Source organism: Cherax quadricarinatus, unplaced genomic scaffold, assembly GCF_038502225.1.
Source record: "Cherax quadricarinatus isolate ZL_2023a unplaced genomic scaffold, ASM3850222v1 Contig7, whole genome shotgun sequence".
NCBI classification, from domain to species: domain Eukaryota; kingdom Metazoa; phylum Arthropoda; class Malacostraca; order Decapoda; family Parastacidae; genus Cherax; species Cherax quadricarinatus.
This window is the reverse complement of record NW_027195033.1, coordinates 565777-585206: the sequence shown is the minus strand read 5'-3', so window position 1 is coordinate 585206 and position 19430 is coordinate 565777. Positions and strand designations below refer to the sequence as shown.

General features: G+C 40.5%; 2 protein-coding genes across 6 annotated transcripts in view; one reads left to right on the top strand and one right to left on the bottom strand.

The window, feature by feature from the left end:
- Positions 1–11244, top strand: part of LOC128700986 (superkiller complex protein 8) — a 24326-nt gene extending 13082 nt beyond the window's left edge. The window contains exons 6-8 of one of the 2 annotated variants that reach the window (XR_011391005.1): positions 2643–2814; positions 8730–10344; positions 10398–11244. Coding sequence is in view for 1 of the 2 variants with exons in the window: in XM_053794522.2 (XP_053650497.1) it covers positions 2643–2814; positions 8730–8819 (262 nt within the window). In the remaining variant the exon portion in view is untranslated. Of the gene's footprint in view, positions 1–2642; positions 2815–8729 lie in introns of both variants that reach the window. The other variant, XM_053794522.2, reaches the window with a different exon arrangement.
- LOC128700985 (leucine-rich repeat neuronal protein 3) overlaps positions 11234–19430 on the bottom strand; it is a 120260-nt gene continuing 112063 nt past the window's right edge. For 3 of the 4 annotated variants that reach the window (XM_070079727.1, XM_070079728.1, XM_053794520.2), the window contains one exon: positions 11234–19430. In XM_070079727.1, coding sequence (XP_069935828.1) covers positions 18291–19430 — 1140 coding nt within the window. In that variant the 3' untranslated portion in view covers positions 11234–18290. The other variant, XR_011391004.1, reaches the window with a different exon arrangement.

The window sequence follows — 19430 nt, the reverse complement described above, 5'->3', positions numbered from 1 at the left end:
ACTCTGGGTACCACTATACTCTGGAAATGAAACTGGGTACCACTGTACTCTGGAGATGATGGGTGCCACTGTACCCTGGAGATGATGGGTACCACTGTACTCTGGAAATGAAACTGGGTACCACTGTACTCTGGAAATGAAACTGGGTACCACTGTACTCTGGAAATGAAACTGGGTACCACTGTACTCTGGAGATGAAACTGGGTACCACTGTACTCTGGAAATGAAACTGGGTACCACTGTACTCTGGAAATGAAACTGGGTACCACTGTACTCTGGAGATGAAACTGGGTACCACTGTACCCTGGAGATGATGGGTACCTCTGTACTCTGGAGATGAAACTGGGTACCACTGTACTCTGGAGATGAAACTGGGTACCACTGTACTCTGGAAATGAAACTGGGTACCACTGTACTCTGGAGATGAAACTGGGTACCACTGTACCCTGGAGATGATGGGTACCTCTGTACTCTGGAGATGAAACTGGGTACCACTGTACTCTGGAGATGAAACTGGGTACCACTGTACTCTGGAGATGAAACTGGGTACCACTGTACCCTGGAGATGAAACTGGGTACCACTGTACTCTGGAGATGAAACTGGGTACCACTGTACTCTGGAGATGAAACTGGGTACCACTGTACCCTGGAGATGAAACTGGGTACCACTGTACTCTGGAGATGAAACTGGGTACCACTGTACTCTGGAGATGAAACTGGGTACCACTGTACCCTGGAGATGAAACTGGGTACCACTGTACCCTGGAGATGATGGGTACCTCTGTACTCTGGAGATGAAACTGGGTACCACTGTACCCTGGAGATGAAACTGGGTACCACTGTACCCTGGAGATGAAACTGGGTACCACTGTACCCTGGAGATGATGGGTGCCACTGTACTCTGGAGATGATGGGTACCACTGTACTCTGGAGATGATGGGTACCACTGTACTCTGGAGATGATGGGTACCACTGTACCCTGGAGATGATGGGTACCACTGTACCCTGGAGATGATGGGTACCACTGTACTCTGGAGATGATGGGTACCACTGTACTCTGGAGATGATGGGTACCACTGTACTCTGGAGATGATGGGTACCACTGTACTCTGGAGATGATGGGTACCACTGTACCCTGGAGATGATGGGTACCACTGTACCCTGGAGATGATGGGTACCACTGTACTCTGGAGATGATGGGTACCACTGTACTCTGGAGATGATGGGTACCACTGTACCCTGGAGATGGAACTGAAGATAATTATCCAGCCTGGAGGTGGCAAGTCTCTAACGTGTATTTATTTTATTTTCAATACTGGTATGTATGTAGTTAGTTACAGAAATTATTTATTGATTGATTTATTCAATGACAGTAGTTATTTAGTATTTATTTAGCGTATCACATTCATATTTGACTTACAATATTTTCAACTTACGATATTTTTGCTTTACGATATTTTTGAGTTACAACGTTTTCATCACAATGTAAGTATTCGTATTCTCATACTTTAGTTAATAGTTTTAAGGCTGCCTGAAATCCTTTCCATCGTAATGGACTTTCTGTATAGTACGTAGTTTATCTGTGTTGTAGTTTATCTGTGTTGTAGTTTATCTGTGTTGTAGTTTATCTGTGTTGTAGTTTATCTGTGTTGTAGTTTATCTGTGTTGTAGTTTATCTGTGTTGTAGTTTATCTGTGTTGTAGTTTAGTTGTGTTGTAGTTTATCTGTGTTGTAGTTTATCTGTGTTGTAGTTTATCTGTGTTGTAGTTTATATACATTTATACACTTTGTAGAAACAAAGTTTGTTAATTGCAATTGTACGAGCCAAAGAAAGCTGGTTATTGTGTGAAGCATTCCGAGCGACCATACATCACAACCAGCTGGATTTTAATGGACCACCTGCGGATGAATACTGTGAATAACTCTCATGTTAATAAAAGATGTACTACTTCTATTACCAGCTTTTATTTTCGACACGCTGGGCGTCTCTCGGCAAGGTTGGCTAACTGGAGCATAAAACGCAAAGTCATTCACCATCATTCAGTGAATAGCTATGTTGCCTAAAGTGTGTTGGCATCATAGTTCACATGACCTTCATCTGTCCTTGCATTACAAAATACTCCTAGCTGTCTATGAGAACTTTGGATTTGTTCCATTTGATAATAGAAAAATCCTCTGGATTTGTGTGATTATAGTAAGTCTTTGACTTACGAACATATTGGGAGCTCCTGAATTGTGTATAATAATTATATAATAATAATATACACAATAATAATATAATAATGATATGCACAATACAAAAGATTCTTAACTTTTTCGTAAGTTGACGCACTGTATTCGTTTGTTAAAAGTACCGTTTGTGGTTTATGTGAAGAACATTCTAGATGATACCGAGTCAGACTTAGTATGCTAAATAACTTTGTTTATGTTAAGTAAAAGGACACAAGTACAACTAATGTGACATTTTATTGCGGCAAAGTTTTACTCTCCGGAAGCTTTATCAAGCTTTATCAAGCTTGATGAAGCTCCTGGAGAGTGAAATGTTGCCACAATAAAATGCCATATTAGTCGCACTTGTGACCATTTACTGAACGTATTGTCGGTAATTCTACCAACGTTAATACAATTTTGTTTATCACCAGCAAGAGCAGCAACCTGGCGTGTACACTGTCCGGCCACGGCTCCTGGGTGTTGAGTGTGGACTTTGCTCCCGACCAGCAACATTTCACGTCCTCGTCTTCCGACCACACCGTCAAAGTGTGGGATTTCGCTCAGCGAAATTGCGTCCACACCTTCAAGGATCACCACGACCAGGTCAGTATTGGCGTATGCGTTTGTAATGTGAGTATTGGTCGAATTACTGACAATATGTTAGATAAAAGAACACGAGCCCAACTGATGTGACATTTTATTGTGGCAATGTTTCGCTCTTCAGGAGTGGCTTGACAAAGCTTCTGGAGGGCAAAACGTTGCTGCAAATAAGTAAGTTTGGTAAAGGTTTGTTGATTCGTTGTTGATCTGTAGTTCCAAACTTATGACCTCATCATTAATTTTGGTCATCACCTCGTTTTATACACAGCGGTACCTCAAGTTTCAGCCATAATTCGTCCCAGACGGCTGTTCGAGGGCCATTACCAAATGAATTTATTTCCATAAGGAATAATGTAAATTAAATTAGTCCGGTTCAGACCCCCAAAAATACACTTACAAAAGTACTTACAATATTACCCTTACATAATTGTTTGAGTCGGGAGGTGTACGAAACTCAGGGTACCACTGTATCTGCGATAGTGCTTAATAATAACCCACATGAAGACACAAACTCGAAAGATTAATTGATATGTATATATTGACCCCCCCACCAGGGATCATCGTTGTTATATTCATCAAATCAGTATTTTTTTTTTTTAAAACTCTGGCTGTGTCCCACCAAGGCCGGGTGACCCGAAAAAAAAAAAGACCTGTGAAGTTTTTTCTCCCTTTTACATTGCGTAATTTATATAGAAGAGGTTATTAGCCTCTTCCTCCCTGTTGTTAGTACAATGGTACCTTGAGTACCCAACTTGAATAATTATGTAAGTGTATTTTTGGGGGTCTGAGATGTACTAATGTAATATACAGTGGAACCTCAAAAATCAGACTGCTCCCAACACGACCAATTATGTAAATGTACATTTGTAAGTGCTTTTATAAGTGTATTTTTGAGGGTCTGAAATGGACTAATCTAATTTACATTATTCCCGATGGGAATAAATTCATTCGGTAAAGGCACTCAAACAGCCTTCTGGACCGAAGAAAGTTCGATATTTGAGGCTCCACTGTACATTATTCCTTATGGGAACAAATTCGTTCAGTATCGCCACTAGAACAGCCTTCTGGAACAAATTGAGTTCGTAACTCGAGGTACCACTGTATTTTATACCATTAATAAATACAGGTGCTCCTGGACTCATGTTATTTTGACTTTTGAACGGTGCGGCAGCAGTTACTCTGGAGATGTAACTTAAGATAACTACCCAACATGAAGGTAACAAGTTCCTGACTTGTACTCAATTACTTACTTTTCAATACTTGTATTTAGTTTCATTAATTATTTGTTTATTGACTTACTCAGTGACAATCATTTATTTGCCGTATCATTCATATTCATCTTAAAGTATTTTCAATTTACAATGTGTTCACTTCAACATTTGTAAGTCGAGCATTGCCTATATAATTGTAATAAACAGTACTGACTTAGGGTGATGTAGGCCTCTTGTGGTCGTTTGGAAATGATTTTTGTCCTCTGGGAGTTATAAAGTAATGCCAAATATAAGTCGTTTGATACAGTAAGTCCACAACTTACGAACACATTGGGGACCTCCTGAATTATACATAATAATATATTATATTATATTATATTATATTATATTATATTATAGGTAGTAGGTTGGTAGACAGCAACCACCCAGGGAGGTACTACCGTCCTGCCAAGTGAGTGTAAAACGAAGCCTGTGATTGTTTTACATGATGGTAGTATTGCTGATGTCTTTTGTCTGTCTCATAAATATGCAAGATTACAGGTACGTCTTGCTACTTCTACTTACACTTAGGTCACACTACACATACATGTACACGTTTATTTATACACACTCATCTGAGTTTTCTTTGATTTTATCTTAATAGTTCTTGGTCTTATTACTTTTCCTTTTATATCCATGGGGAAGTGGAATAAGAATCTTTCCTCCGTAAGCCATGCGTGTTGTAAAAGTCAACTAAAATGCCGGGAACAATGGGCTAGTAACCTCTTTTCCTGTAAAGATTACTAAAAAGAATAAGAAGAAGAAAATTGTCAGTGTGGGAAGTCTGAATGTGCGTGGATGTTGTGCAAATGATAAGAAAGAGATGATTGTGGATGTTATGAATGAGAGGAAGCTGGATGTCCTGGCTTTAAGTGAAACAAAGCTGAAGGGGGTGGGAGAGTTTCAGTGGAGAGGAATAAATGGGATTAGGTCAGGGGTTTCAAATAGAGTTAGCGCTAAAGAAGGAGTAGCAATAATGTTGAAGGATAAGCTATGGCAGGAAAAGAGAGACTATAAATGTATTAATTCAAGGATTATGTGGAGTAAAATAAAGATTAGATGTGAAAAGTGGGTTATAATAAGCGTGTATGCACCTGGAGAAGAGAGAAGTGTAGAGGGGAGAGAGAGATTTTGGGAAATGTTGAGTGAATGCATGGGGAGTTTTGAATCAAGTGTGAAGAGTAATGGTGGTTGGGGATTTCAATGCTAAAGTGGGTAAAAATGTTATGGAGGGAGTAGTAGGTAAATTTGGGGTGCCAGGGGTAAATGTAAATGGGGAGCCTTTAATTGAGCTATGTGTAGAAAGAGATTTGGTAATAAGTAATACATATTTTATGAAAAAGAGGATAAATAAATATACAAGGTATGATGTAGCACATAATGAAAGTAGTTTATTAGATTATGTATTGGTGGATAAAAGGTTGATGGGTAGGCTCCAGGATGTACATGTTTATAGAGGGGCAACTGATATATCGGATCATTATTTAGTTGTAGCTACAGTTAGAGTAAGAGGTAGATGGGAAAAGAGGAAGGTGGCAACAACAAGTAAGAGGGAGGTGAAAGTGCATAAACTAAGGGAGGAGGAAGTTCGGGTGAGATATAAGCAACTATTGGCAGAAAGGTGGGCTAGTGCAAAGATGAGTAGTGGGGGGGGTTGAAGAGGGTTGGAATAGTTTTAAAAATGCAGTATTAGAATGTGGGGCAGAAGTTTGTGGTTATAGGAGGGTGGGGGCAGGTGGAAAGAGGAGTGATTGGTGGAATGATGAAGTAAAGGGTGTGATAAAAGAGAAAAAGGTAGCTTATGAGAGGTTTTTACAAAGCAGAAGTGTTATAAGAAAAGCAGAGTATATGGAGAGTAAAAGAAAGGTAAAGAGAGTGGTGAGAGAGTGCAAAAGGAGAGCAGATGATAGAGTGGGAGAGGCACTGTCAAGAAATTTTAATGAAAATAAGAAAAATTTTTGGAGTGAGTTAAACAAGTTAAGAAAGCCTAGGGAAAGTATGGATTTGTCCATTAAAAACAGAGTAGGGGAGTTAGTAGATGGGGAGAGGGAGGTATTAGGTGGATGGCAAGAATATTTTGAGGAACTTTTAAATGTTAAGGAAGAAAGAGAGGCGGTAATTTCATGCACTGGTCGGGGAGGTATACCATCTTTTAGGAGTGAAGAAGAGCAGAATGTAAGTGTGGTGGAGGTACGTGAGGCATTACGTAGAATGAAAGGGGGTAAAGCAGCTGGAACTGATGGGATCATGACAGAAATGTTAAAAGCAGGGGGGGATATAGTGTTGGAGTGGTTGGTACTTTTGTTTAATAAATGTATGAAAGAGGGGAAGGTACCTAGGGATTGGCGGAGAGCATGTATAGTCCCTTTATATAAAGGGAAGAGGGACAAAAGAGACTGTAAAAATTACAGAGGAATAAGTTTACTGAGTATACCAGGAAAAGTGTACGGTAGGGTTGTAATTGAAAGAATTAGAGGTAAGACAGAATGTAAGACTGCGGATGAGCAAGGAGGTTTTAGAGTGGGTAGGGGATGTGTAGATCAAGTGTTTACATTGAAGCATATATGTGAACAGTATTTAGGTAGGGAAGTTTTTATTGCATTTATGGATTTAGAAAAGGCATATGATAGAGTGGATAGAGGAGCAATGTGGCAGATGTTGCAAGTATATGGAATAGGTGGTAAGTTACTAAATGCTGTAAAGAGCTTTTATGAGGATAGTGAGGCTCAGGTTAGGGTGTGTAGAAGAGAGGGAGAATACTTCCCAGTAAAAGTAGGTCTTAGACAGGGATGTGTAATGTCACCATGGTTGTTTAATATATTTATAGATGGGGTTGTAAAAGAAGTAAATGCTAGGGTGTTCGGGAGAGGGGTGGGATTAAATTTTGGGGAATCAAATTAAAAATGGGAATTGACACAGTTACTTTTTGCTGATGATACTGTGCTTATGGGAGATTCTAAAGAAAAATTGCAAAGGTTAGTGGATGAGTTTGAGAATGTGTGTAAAGGTAGAAAGTTGAAAGTGAACATAGAAAAGAGTAAGGTGATGAGGGTATCACATGATTTAGATAAAGAAAAATTGGATATCAAATTGGGGAGGAGGAGTATGGAAGAAGTGAATGTTTTCAGATACTTGGGAGTTGACGTGCCGGCGGATGGATTTATGAAGGATGAGGTTAATCATAGAATTGATGAGGGAAAAAAGGTGAGTGGTGCGTTGAGGTATATGTGGAGTCAAAAAACGTTATCTATGGAGGCAAAGAAGGGAATGTATGAAAGTATAGTAGTACCAACACTCTTATATGGGTGTGAAGCTTGGGTGGTAAATGCAGCAGCGAGGAGACGGTTGGAGGCAGTGGAGATGTCCTGTTTAAGGGCAATGTGTGGTGTAAATATTATGCAGAAAATTCGGAGTGTGGAAATTAGGAAAAGGTGTGGAGTTAATAAAAGTATTAGTCAGAGGGCAGAAGAGGGGTTGTTGAGGTGGTTTGGTCATTTAGAGTGAATGGATCAAAGTAGAATGACATGGAAAGCATATAAATCTATAGGGGAAGGAAGGCGAGGTAGGGGTCGTCCTCGAAAGGGTTGGAGAGAGGGGGTAAAGGAGGTTTTGTGGGCAAGGGGCTTGGACTTCCAGCAAGCGTGTGTAAGCATGTTAGATAGGAGTGAATGGAGACGAATGGTACTTGGGACCTGACGATCTGTTGGAGTGTGAGCAGGGTAATATTTAGTGAAGGGATTCAGGGAAACCGGTTATTTTCATATAGTCGGACTTGAGTCCTGGAAATGGGAAGTACAATGCCTGCACTTTAAAGGAGGGGTTTGGGATATTGGCAGTTTGGAGGGATATGTTGTGTATCTTTATACGTATATGCTTCTAAACTGTTGTATTCTGAGCACCTCTGCAAAAACAGTGATAATGTGCGAGTGTGGTGAAAGTGTTGAATGATGATGAAAGTATTTTCTTTTTGGGGATTTTCTTTCTTTTTGGGTCACCCTGCCTCGGTGGGTCACCCTGCCTCGGTGGGTCACCCTGCCTCGGTGGGTCACCCTGCCTCGGTGGGTCACCCTGCCTCGGTGGGTCACCCTGCCTCGGTGGGTCACCCTGCCTCGGTGGGTCACCCTGCCTCGGTGGGTCACCCTGCCTCGGTGGGTCGCCCTGCCTCGGTGGGTCGCCCTGCCTCGGTGGGTCGCCCTGCCTCGGTGGGTCGCCCTGCCTCGGTGGGTCGCCCTGCCTCGGTGGGTCGCCCTGCCTCGGTGGGTCGCCCTGCCTCGGTGGGTCACCCTGCCTCGGTGGGTCGCCCTGCCTCAGTGGGTCACCCTGCCTCGGTGGGTCGCCCTGCCTCGGTGGGTCGCCCTGCCTCGGTGGGTCGCCCTGCCTCGGTGGGTCGCCCTGCCTCGGTGGGTCGCCCTGCCTCGGTGGGTCGCCCTGCCTCGGTGGGTCGCCCTGCCTCGGTGGGTCGCCCTGCCTCGGTGGGTCGCCCTGCCTCGGTGGGTCGCCCTGCCTCGGTGGGTCGCCCTCGGTGGGAGACGGGCGACTTGTTGAAAAAAAAAAAATGATATTATACACAATAATGATATAATAATGATATACACATTGTATTTAATACACTAGTGTATGGTTCGGAATTTTGCTATTGAATTTTATTTGATATTTTGTTTATTGCAGGTGTGGTGTGCCAAGTATAGCCAGGACAGCAGTAAGATTGTGAGCGTGTCAGAAGACAAGAGTGTTATTGTGTTCAACTCTCCTGTTTAATTATTATCGAAGTGAAGTGGTAAACCCAAGTGGGTGAGCACAGGACATGGTGGAGGTCAAATTTCTCATCTGCTAAGCGCATGGCAGATATGCTTCCTGTGCCACTTCAGGAAGTAGCAGAAATAATTCTTTGCGGATGGCGGATTCAGTTGCTCATCCACTAAACACAAGACAGAGATCTCAATTCCTCATCAACTAAGTGCATGGCAGAGATCCAGTTCCTCATCCACTAAGTGCATGACAGAGATCCAATTCCTCATCCACTAAGTGCTTGACAGACACGCTTGCTACGCCTGAAAATGCACTCAGTAAGTTGTGTCAATTTATCCCATAAACTAGTTAATTTACCAGTCATGAATTCAATATTGCTTAATATTATATGAAAGACAAACTGCAAAGTGTGTTAATGAGTGTAATACCTGCACAGTACTGTTTCACTTAAAACAAGTGTCAGAAGCCTTATTAACTGTACCATTACTGGATGTATGTGCTTGGTAGAATTAAAACGTGTGTTTATATCTACTGATGTGGTAAATAATGTAGTGAGGTCTTTATTGGACGGTAAACTTGATGTAATGGACCAGTAGGGGAGATTATCCGAGTCTTCGTTAAATTAGTTGAGTCCCTGTTAAATTAGAACGTCGAAAATATAGCAGAAAGCAGTAAAGTACTCTTCTCAGTACGTAATATGGCACTGTACATGCAATGTACTGCGATCAAATTAAAACTAGAGGAATTAAACCACGGTTAAACCCATGGTGAGTGGCTTATGAAGTGACTTGGAATTTTACGACTCGCCATGGGTTCAAATCCCACCTGTTCTGTGGCTTATTTGCAATCGTGTTATTACGATTTAGTGAAGGAATTCAGAGTGCAGTTTACTTGGATTTTGTCAGTTATTTCAACGGTCCCTTATATCGAGGTTGTACTGTATATTTCAGCCATGAGTGGACTTCATGCAAGTCAAGATATCACAGTTTTATTTACTACTCGTGGCAGTCCAACTTTTCTCACTATTTATCAAAGTGTTTAAGAATATTTTCTTGTGTAAAGAGAATTTACAAAATTCTAAATTTAGTCTTTATTGAGATTTAATATACAGAAAACCATTGGTTTAGTGGATTTCAATTTATTGGACTGGAAATACAGCGGACGCTCCACTGGAAGAATTGATTGGGTATCAACAGACAATGTGCGTTAATTGAAGAATTCAGCATTTATGTTATTGTGGAAAAATACCGTCATCTCCATACACCAGAGTTGCTATTACCACCCACCCACGACCCCATACAGCGGCTTCTTGATTTACAAACACATTGAGAATCATCTGAATCATGTATAATTATTATATTAATATGTATAATATCATTTTTATATATTTATTATGCACAGTACAGGAGGTCCCCAATGTGTTTGTAACTTGAGCATTTAATGTATTAAATCAAAGCTCAGCTGTATTTTCCTAGTCTAAATTATTTGTTATACAGTTTTTAGTGACATATAGAGTCCACTTTACTTTGTCAAGGTCCTAATTTTTGATACAAAGAGAAATGATAATGCTGTATTATGTGTGTCAAGGGGTCCAGACAGTGCTTCTTTCAAGGGTTCTTCATCTAAGTAAGCGGAGGTTTCCTCCCCTTCCCTGGATCAAACCTGATTACCTGTCATTCCCCAGGTGTATAGCCTCTACGGGTTTACTTCTTTCCATGGATCATAATAATGTGTGCAGGAAACTTATTAAAGTTGTTTTAAATTCATGAGGGAGCATTAAACCCGTATGGGTTATAAGGTGTGTGGGGAGTAGTAGGTTATCAGGTTTGATCCAGGGTAGATCCAATTCCTTGGATCAGAAGTGCTTTAATGTTTTCAACATTGTGCAAAGATCTGCTATTGTATAGCAAGGTACTTTGATACTGAAGGTCTCTTAATCCAAGGAATTTGAGCTATCCTCTCCTTGAATGGCTAAACAGGTAGTCTTCAACTTAAGCTATTTCAGCTCTATGACGGTGCGGCAGCAGCTAACTCTGGAGACGAAACTTAAGTAAATCACCCAACATGAAGGTGACAAGTCCCTAACTTGTATTCATTTATTGACTTTTCAGTACTGGTATTTAGTTACAGTAATTTGTTTATTGGCTTATTCAGCGACAGTAATTATTTATTAAGCATACATTCGCATTCAACTTACGGTATTTTTAACTTACAATATTTTCAACTTATGATAATTTCAACTTACGATGGATTCGTCAGAACGTAACCCAGAGTAAATTGAGGATTACCTATATTATTATTATTAGTCACGACCAAGTGGTAAACCCACAAGGGTCGTACAGCGCCGCTTCAGTATCTATGATGTTCTTGAAAAACCTCGATATTTTCTGATGGAAGGTTCTGCCATTAAAAATTAAGTCACATTTATTAATAATTCTTTTATTAACACTTTGTTAAAAAAACTATGCACACTATTTACAAAATATATAAATCATTTCTATATACATTATATGGCACAGTTAGTGACTAATGTGATGATAACGATGACTGACACATTAATGTTGGTAGAATTACCCACAATGTTTGGAACAAGGTCACAGGTGCAACTAACGTGACTTTATTGTGGCAGCGTTTTGCTCTCCAGGAATGGCTTGACCGAGCTCCTGGAGGGTGAAACGTCGCCACAATAAAATGTTACGTTAGTTGTGCTTGTGTCTGTTTACCCAACATATTAATTGTTGGAAATGGATTAACATATTAACAGGTTGAAGATCAAGACGTGTACAACAGTTGGGCATCTTTATTGATGAAATGTTTGGCTTGCACAGAGGTCTTGTTCAGTCGGATACAGAGGCTGTAGTGTAGTAGTGAAATGAAGATGATGTAACTAGTCTATCAACCTTGGAGCAATGGTATTTGAGGTGATCAGTTCCTCAGCCTGGAGAAGAGTTGAGCTCCATGATCTGGAATTTTATGAACCTGAGGGACTGACCACCTCAAATACAGTTTCTTCAGGTTGATGGACTGATTACATCATTTTCATTTCACTACTATACCTGCAGCCTCGGTTATTGACTGAATAAGACCACAGTTTGGGCAGAACATTTCAACAGTAAAGGCACGTAACTGTTGCACGTGTCTTAATCTTCAGATTAATTGTTACTTAGCGTAATAACAAGTCACAATACCGTGTGTTTGGAAGACCATCCTTAAGATGACACTCTTGTCCATCCTGAAGCATTGTCAAGTCACAGTTGGGGAGAGAGAAGTAGAGAAGGTCTGATTATAATCATGGGGGAGTGCTAAACCTGTAGGATTATACAGTGTTGTGGGGTGGGGATGGAAGGTATTCAGGGACAGTCCAAGGAACTGGAGCACAGATTCAATTCCCTAGATCAAGAGCTCCTCACCAGGATCAAGAACCTTCCTTGAGGGGAGGTCTGGAGATGATATGGTAGGGGGAGAGGTACAATAGTGTCACCCCTATTATTACTTTATCCCCCTACTGTGTTGTTGTCTTGTGACCTTCTCTGTTTACCCCCCCCCCTTCCCCCCCAAGTTGTTACTTGACGATGGTTCTGGATGGGCAGATATAAGGTTCCTCTTCGTTGTTGCTAGTCACAATTATATCAACTTAAATTTCATCTATACTCGTCAAAGGGGTGTAAGTTGATGCGGGTGAAGGGCTCTTGATTCAAGAAATGGGAGCTCTCCTTCCTCAGATCAAACCATACTGCCTTCCATTCTTCAGGCTCAGTATAAACTGTATGCGTTTACACTTCACATTATTTGGAAGTAATTATTTTATAGTCAAAATTTTTCTGGGACTGGAGAAAATCAGGTTTGATACGAGGAAGACGCTCTTATAAATCTTTTTGTAAATATGATTGAAAAAGTACATCCAAAATTGAATAATATGTATAAAAAGAATATAAAAATTTAATAGTACATATTCCAAAAGTATTTCCAACTGATATTCAATTTTCAACACAACTGTTCAGTCGCTTTTACAAAAAAAAAAAAAAAAAAGTCTCGAGCTCTGTGGTCACTGCATATATATATAACATCAAGAAAACTGCATAGGTCTCACAGTTCTGCTTAAAAAGGCTATTAATACGACCACATACACAGGCATATGAGATGATAATGGTAATGACTTGTAAAATGTATAATATGCAGGTCTGTATTTTTTTCAACACACCGGACGTCTCCCGCCGAGGTTGGGTGACCTAAAAAGAAAAACGAAAGTTTCTCTTTTTAAATTTGGTAATGTATACAGGAGAAGGTTTACTAGCCCCTTGCTCCTGACGAGCATGACTAACAAATGAAGGATTCTAACCCAGTTTCCCATGGGAAAGTTCTGTATTTACAACAGTTACACGGTCTGACTGGCGAATGGCGCCGTCAAGTATGGTAAAGCGAGTCAGTAAAGTATTCATTGTAATGACGTTTTTGCTGTCAAGTTGAGGTAAAGGTGATAATGGTAGAATTACTAACTGACTGCTGGGTAAGTGGACACTAATGTGACGTTTTATTGTGACAATAAAATGTCACATTATTCCTTTTACGTAATGAGATTACGTTCAACACTGAGCTCACTGGACCAACATTTGCATAAACCAACAGCTAGAAAGACACTGCAGTGAATCCTTACTATATCATTCTTGACTTATCAAATTTTCAAAGTCTAAAGACCAAACAACGTGATGTTTGCAGTGAATAATTCACTGCAACCATCACATATTGACTATACAGGAAGTTTTCAACACAAGTAATCTGAGGACCTTCTGTACTATATAATGATACGATACACAATAATGATGTAATAATAATATACACGCTACAGGAGATTCTCAATGTTTTTGTAAGTCGAGCATTTACTGTACCTTATCGAATTTTCTCAATGAAGTCTAGAGACCAAACGAAGTTTAGCCTTTATTGTGTATCATCCCTGACTGGACTTATTAGGCTTTCTCAATAAAGTCTATACGCCAAATGCCACGATAAAACTCTCGGTGCAAACAGCGTTAAGCGTCGCCAGTATGAAGGTCGCTCTGTGTTCTCGCTTTACCACACTTTACAGGGGAAAAATAAAGCTATCTATTACCATGACAGTTGTAAAGTATTTACATAACATTATGACAAACGTAAATGTAAGGAACGATATTTTGCTACAAAATAAAGACAAAAAACTCTGTTAAAGCTTCGTAAAACACCGTTAAAAATAAAGCGGGTGATAACTGTGTTGTATTTTTAATAGACTATCACTAATATAAAGCTGTTGAAGTGTAGAGTGCGGCGAGTGCCGAACCTCAGAGGTACGACAGTCACGACAGTCATGAGTCATGAGTCACGACAGTCATGAGTCATGAGTCATGACAGTCACGACAGTCATGAAAGTCACACCAGTTTGATGGCTCAGACTAAAAAAAAAACACTAAATACACATGGGCTGGTGCTTGATCACAGACTGAGCCACACTTATCAGACAGAAAGTCAAGCCTCCACTGTTCGCTCTGAATACCCCATATGGGTTTACTGCATCACAATATACAATTTAGATACACCTGAGAGAGCTCTTTACACACCATTCTGTACTTCACATTTTAAATAAAAAAAATACAAATTGTGCAAGGCCTATAGGAGGCTTATGACAGGCCTATGGGAGACCAAACTGGTACCCTTGTTTTCATTTTCTTTATTATCGAATCATTTTCTTATCGAATTGTTTTCATTTCCTTGATTCAATCACTTTAATTTTCTTCAAATCACTGCATCATTCAGCTTATTCGTTAACCTGACAAAACAATTAGGCGGTGACACTACAGTTTTTCTCACCACCTGTTGGCATAACGTCATCCGTCCTTCACAGTCTGCGCTGTTCAATTACAGACGGACTTGAGCTGCATTTGCAAGAAAACTTAGTTGTATAAAATAGATCTATAAGAGAACTGACTGTATACAGGAAGTCTTCACATTACAGACACATTGAGGACCTGTATTGTGTATAATGATATACACAATAATGTTATAATGATATAATGAACGTGTTTGTAAGTCGAGTACTTCCTGTATTTTACTCAGCACGATTGCTTCACTATTGGCTAAAGAGCGAATAACATTTTAGCTTCATGGTTTAATTTTTTCAGAAATTTCATGGCACTGAATTAAATTTTGTTAATGTTAAAACGTATCTTGAGTTTGCCAATAAATTCAAATGTACTTAAACCTGTGGTTTAAATATGCAAGTTACAGCAAAGGTGTTCCTTTAGGACATTGTAAAGGTGTTCCTTTAGGACATTGTGAAGGTGTTCCTTTAGGACATTGTGAAGGTGTTCCTTTAGGACATTGTGAAGGTGTTCCTTTAGGACATTGTGAAGGTGTTCCTTTAGGACATTGTGAAGGTGTTCCTTTAGGACATTGTGAAGGTGTTCCTTTAGGACATTGTGAAGGTGTTCCTTTAGGACATTGTGAAGGTGTTCCTTTAGGACATTGTGAAGGCGTTCCTTTAGGACATTGTGAAGGTGTTCCTTTAGGACATTGTGAAGGTGTTCCTTTAGGACATTGTGAAGGTGTTCAAGATATTGCATCTGCAACAAATGGCAACAGTTTTCAACTAGCATTAACACGGTGATCATTAACATGTAAAACAATATATATAATTTGTAAAAAAAAAAAAAAAACAGGCCTAAACCAGTTACACACACCCTCACTATAATGGACCTCCATATAACAGACTTAAATATAATGGACCTCCATATAACAGACTTTAATATAATGGACCTCGGTATAACGGACATCTGTAACAAATTCTACTAGTTAAGTTGTACTTTTAACTTAACAAATTTAACAAACTGTGTATATGGTACAATATTAGGTACAGTCTATTATAAAGACCCTATATACAGTGTCATTTTGTTAATGTGACTGAATAAGCACGTCCAAAATTAACCAGCACGTACTGTGGAGGTTTCTCTGTGTATTTTATTAATCACATTTACAAAAAAATATAGAGGATTATTATTATAATAAAAAGAAGAGTTAAACCCACAAGAGTTACGCAGCGTTGACCATAGAGAGGAGCGTTATACAAGAGTTGACTGTATGCTCCCCTCTATTAGTTCATTATATCAAGAGTTTACTAAAAGTCCAAGTGTTTCTGAACATACAGTGTCAGTCACTTAACAACAAATGTGTAGTGTGACCCATAAGGGTTTAGTGCTTCATTATGATAATACAAATGTAAAATTACTTTGTGTAAGAAAGTGTTGTGTAAATGTACACAACACACTGTGGCTGGCCGGGGGTTGAACCCGTGTTGTTTTAGTCCGCCACGAAGTGGGCCAAAACAACACGGGTTCGACCCCTGGTTAGCCGCAGCGTTGTTATTGTTCAGATGTCACTTGTTTGTGGTTGTATTCTGACATATACAAGCGTGAGATCATACGTAAGGAGAGAGAGTCCTCGGACACACTTAACAGCGGCAACACACACACAGTTATAACTAAAGGCAATGCTTCTAGTCCAGTATTTACACATACAGGTCAGCCGTCACTAATCCGGTTCTGTTGCTAATCCAGTTCCGTTGCTAATCTGGTTCCGTTGCTAATCCGGCACTAATTTTGACTGCCGTCTCTACTGATAGATCCCCTCGAGGGAGGTTCCTTGAGGCTGGTGAGGGGCTCTTGATCTAGGGAATTGAATCTGTGCTCCAGCTCCCCGAATCAAACCTGAATACCTCCCAATCCCACCCACAGGCACTGTATAATTCCTATGGGTTTAGCACTCCCCATAACTGCTGAAAGGTCTACAGCAGTGCAGTTTTATAAGATATAATGAACTCTTGCTTGCCGGATTAGCAATGGCTGACCTGTACAGTAGTCTCCCCGCGTATCTGCAGGTGATATGTTCCGAGATTTAGCATGGATATTATTATTATTATAAAAAAAAATGAAGCGCTGAGCCACAAGGGCTAAACAGCGCTGCTTTAGCATAGATAAATCCTGTGTGTTATAAGTTATGTTTCCTGTACATACGTACCTATGAGAGTTTAATTGATAAATTACGCACTTCAAGTTGAAAATTATCACTTTTCGCTGATGAGAAGCTCTTCACAGCTTCTCTTAGGCTCTGAAGAATTACCACCATCACTATTTATGTGCTTTAGGGTCATTATTAAGCAAAATTAAGAGTTACTTTTGGGCCACAGTAAACACCAGATAACTGTACAAGTACAAAATTCGTAATTTGTGGCTGTATATTAAAAATTCCCAATATACAAGAGATGCTGCTGTGTATAACATGACAGAATGTGAAATTTACGACAAAGCCTTGAAAATTAGTTATTTTTAAATTTTTCATTGTTCTAGGCTCTATTGTAACCCTTTTCCTGTGGTCGAAATGCATTTTGTCTACCATCCGGGGTAACAATTTCAGTCATGTGAACAATCACCGCGTCAACTTTAAGAGGCGCATCAATTCCCGTTTTCTAATGTCGTGTTTATATTTCCCCTATAATCTACCTTGTCCATAATTACTGCCGCATTTGCATTGTCTGTTTCGTAAAGTGAAGTCCAGGATCTTTCCTTAATTCATGGTATAACTTAACAAATTGTGTTGTAGACGTCTGAGTTGTACTCAGACGTCTACAACACTACTGTTCTCAAAGATTTGTTAAGTTATACCATGAATTAAGGAAAGATCCTGGACTTCACTTTACGAAACAGACAATGCAAATGCGGCAGTAATTATGGACAAGGTAGATTATAGGGGAAACAAACACGATATTAGGTGACAGGGAAACTCACACGCCTGTTAAGGTTAGGTAAGGTTCATCAGGAAACCAGACAAGTGTTTCCTGATATGGGTCTTAGTCAGACGATGACCCGCCGTTGGAGCTTTTGGTCATTTGACCAAGGTCTTCCACTGGCTTACCGGTCCACCCCTTTAAAAACTATGGTCAGTTATAACCATTTAGTTATTACCTCTTAAAGTATGCCGACTTATTCACTAGTTATCACTAGTCGTTAAAGCAATTTATTGGTTATAAACAATTAGTATATTGGGCACAATACTAAATTACAAATATTTCTCAAAAAAGACTTAATAAGAAATATACTTATTAATACAATATAAAAAATTCGTATGTGAACACCAGATCTGTTCTTGACAGTGTACGACACTGTGACTGCTGCCCTGTCAAGACCATGATCATATATATATATATTCCTGGAGCACTTGGGTGCTTCCAGGTACTCTGAAGTACTTGCCTGACTATTTGTGGACTAGAAATGACTTGTGTAGGTTGTAGGCACGCCTACTTTAGTGTTAAAAATACAGTAATTCCTCGACTTACGAACATGTTGGGAACCTTATGTGTCGTGCATAATAATGATATAATAATGGTATTATACATGATACATTAGATTCTCAATGTGTTTGTGAGTTGAGGACTTATTGTATACGGGAGCGTCGGAAGTGCTAAACCGGAGTGGTGGTTTCTGGGTTATCTGCCGGTAGGGGATCCAGACTTAGGGACGGTGTAGGAACCTCGCCAGTGTAAAGAAAGTATTTTCCGTTCTTTTGTGTTCTTGGGTCCCAGCGCCAGGGTACTCCACCTCCCCGCCACACTCTCCTCGCTATCACATAGAGCGTGACAACCAATGCAAGGCCCGGCAGTGTAAACAAGAGGGTTAATAATGGCCCTGTGCCTATTCCTTGGTCTCTGTAAGGTGTGAAGGTGATTACGGGTGTACAGATGGAGAAGTCCTGGTGGAGAGCCGTGGTGACATTCTCCGCGGCCTTCAGATGGTGTTCAAGATGGCTGAAGTCATGGGTAATGCCTGAAACATCAGGATCAGCACAGGCGACATACTGACCTTCAGCCAGCGATGGGAACTCATGCCGTGCTTCCGAACAATTAAGTTGCCGTGTTGCAGCAATTCTGTGCCCTGCAACGATAGCAAGAGTGTAAGTGCATGGTCCATCACTGCCATCCACACGTGTGTGTACCACCAGTGCTCCACCTACTCCTCCAGCAGTGAGGCTAGTCACACGTAGCACTGGGCTGCTTCCCCTTTGTTTGGGTAAGGTGAAAGGAGCAGCAGTCAGTAAGAGAGGCTCAGAGCACCCTGGCAAGAAAGCTTCCTGGTCACCAGTACCACGTTCCAGCAACATGAGACAGTATCGATATGTTGCACCTGGAACCAGCACTTCCCCAGGCACTGTCACTACTACCTGATGTGGATCGTGTATATCATCTGATGAACAGTTAGCTGCTACTTTCTCTGCTAGAACCTGGTGTGAGTCTGGTGTTCCCTGTACCACTTCATACACAAACACAGCCTCGCAGGAATACGGTATTGCTTTATCTTCGACCCTCCACACGAGCTCCACCGCTAGGTGTGATTCCTTGTCCAACGCCTGGCCATTATTCTGCTCTGAGTCATCCTTACGCACCCAGTGTGCAACCTGTAGGCTGATCTCTGCATCAGACCGCCTCATGTCTGGTGTCTCCTCGGCCGTAGCCTCGTCGTGGTAGTAGTCGTGATAGTCGTGGAAGTAGTCGTGGTTTGAAACATCCTCCTCGGAGCACACCAGTTGTGATTGCCTCAACTCAAT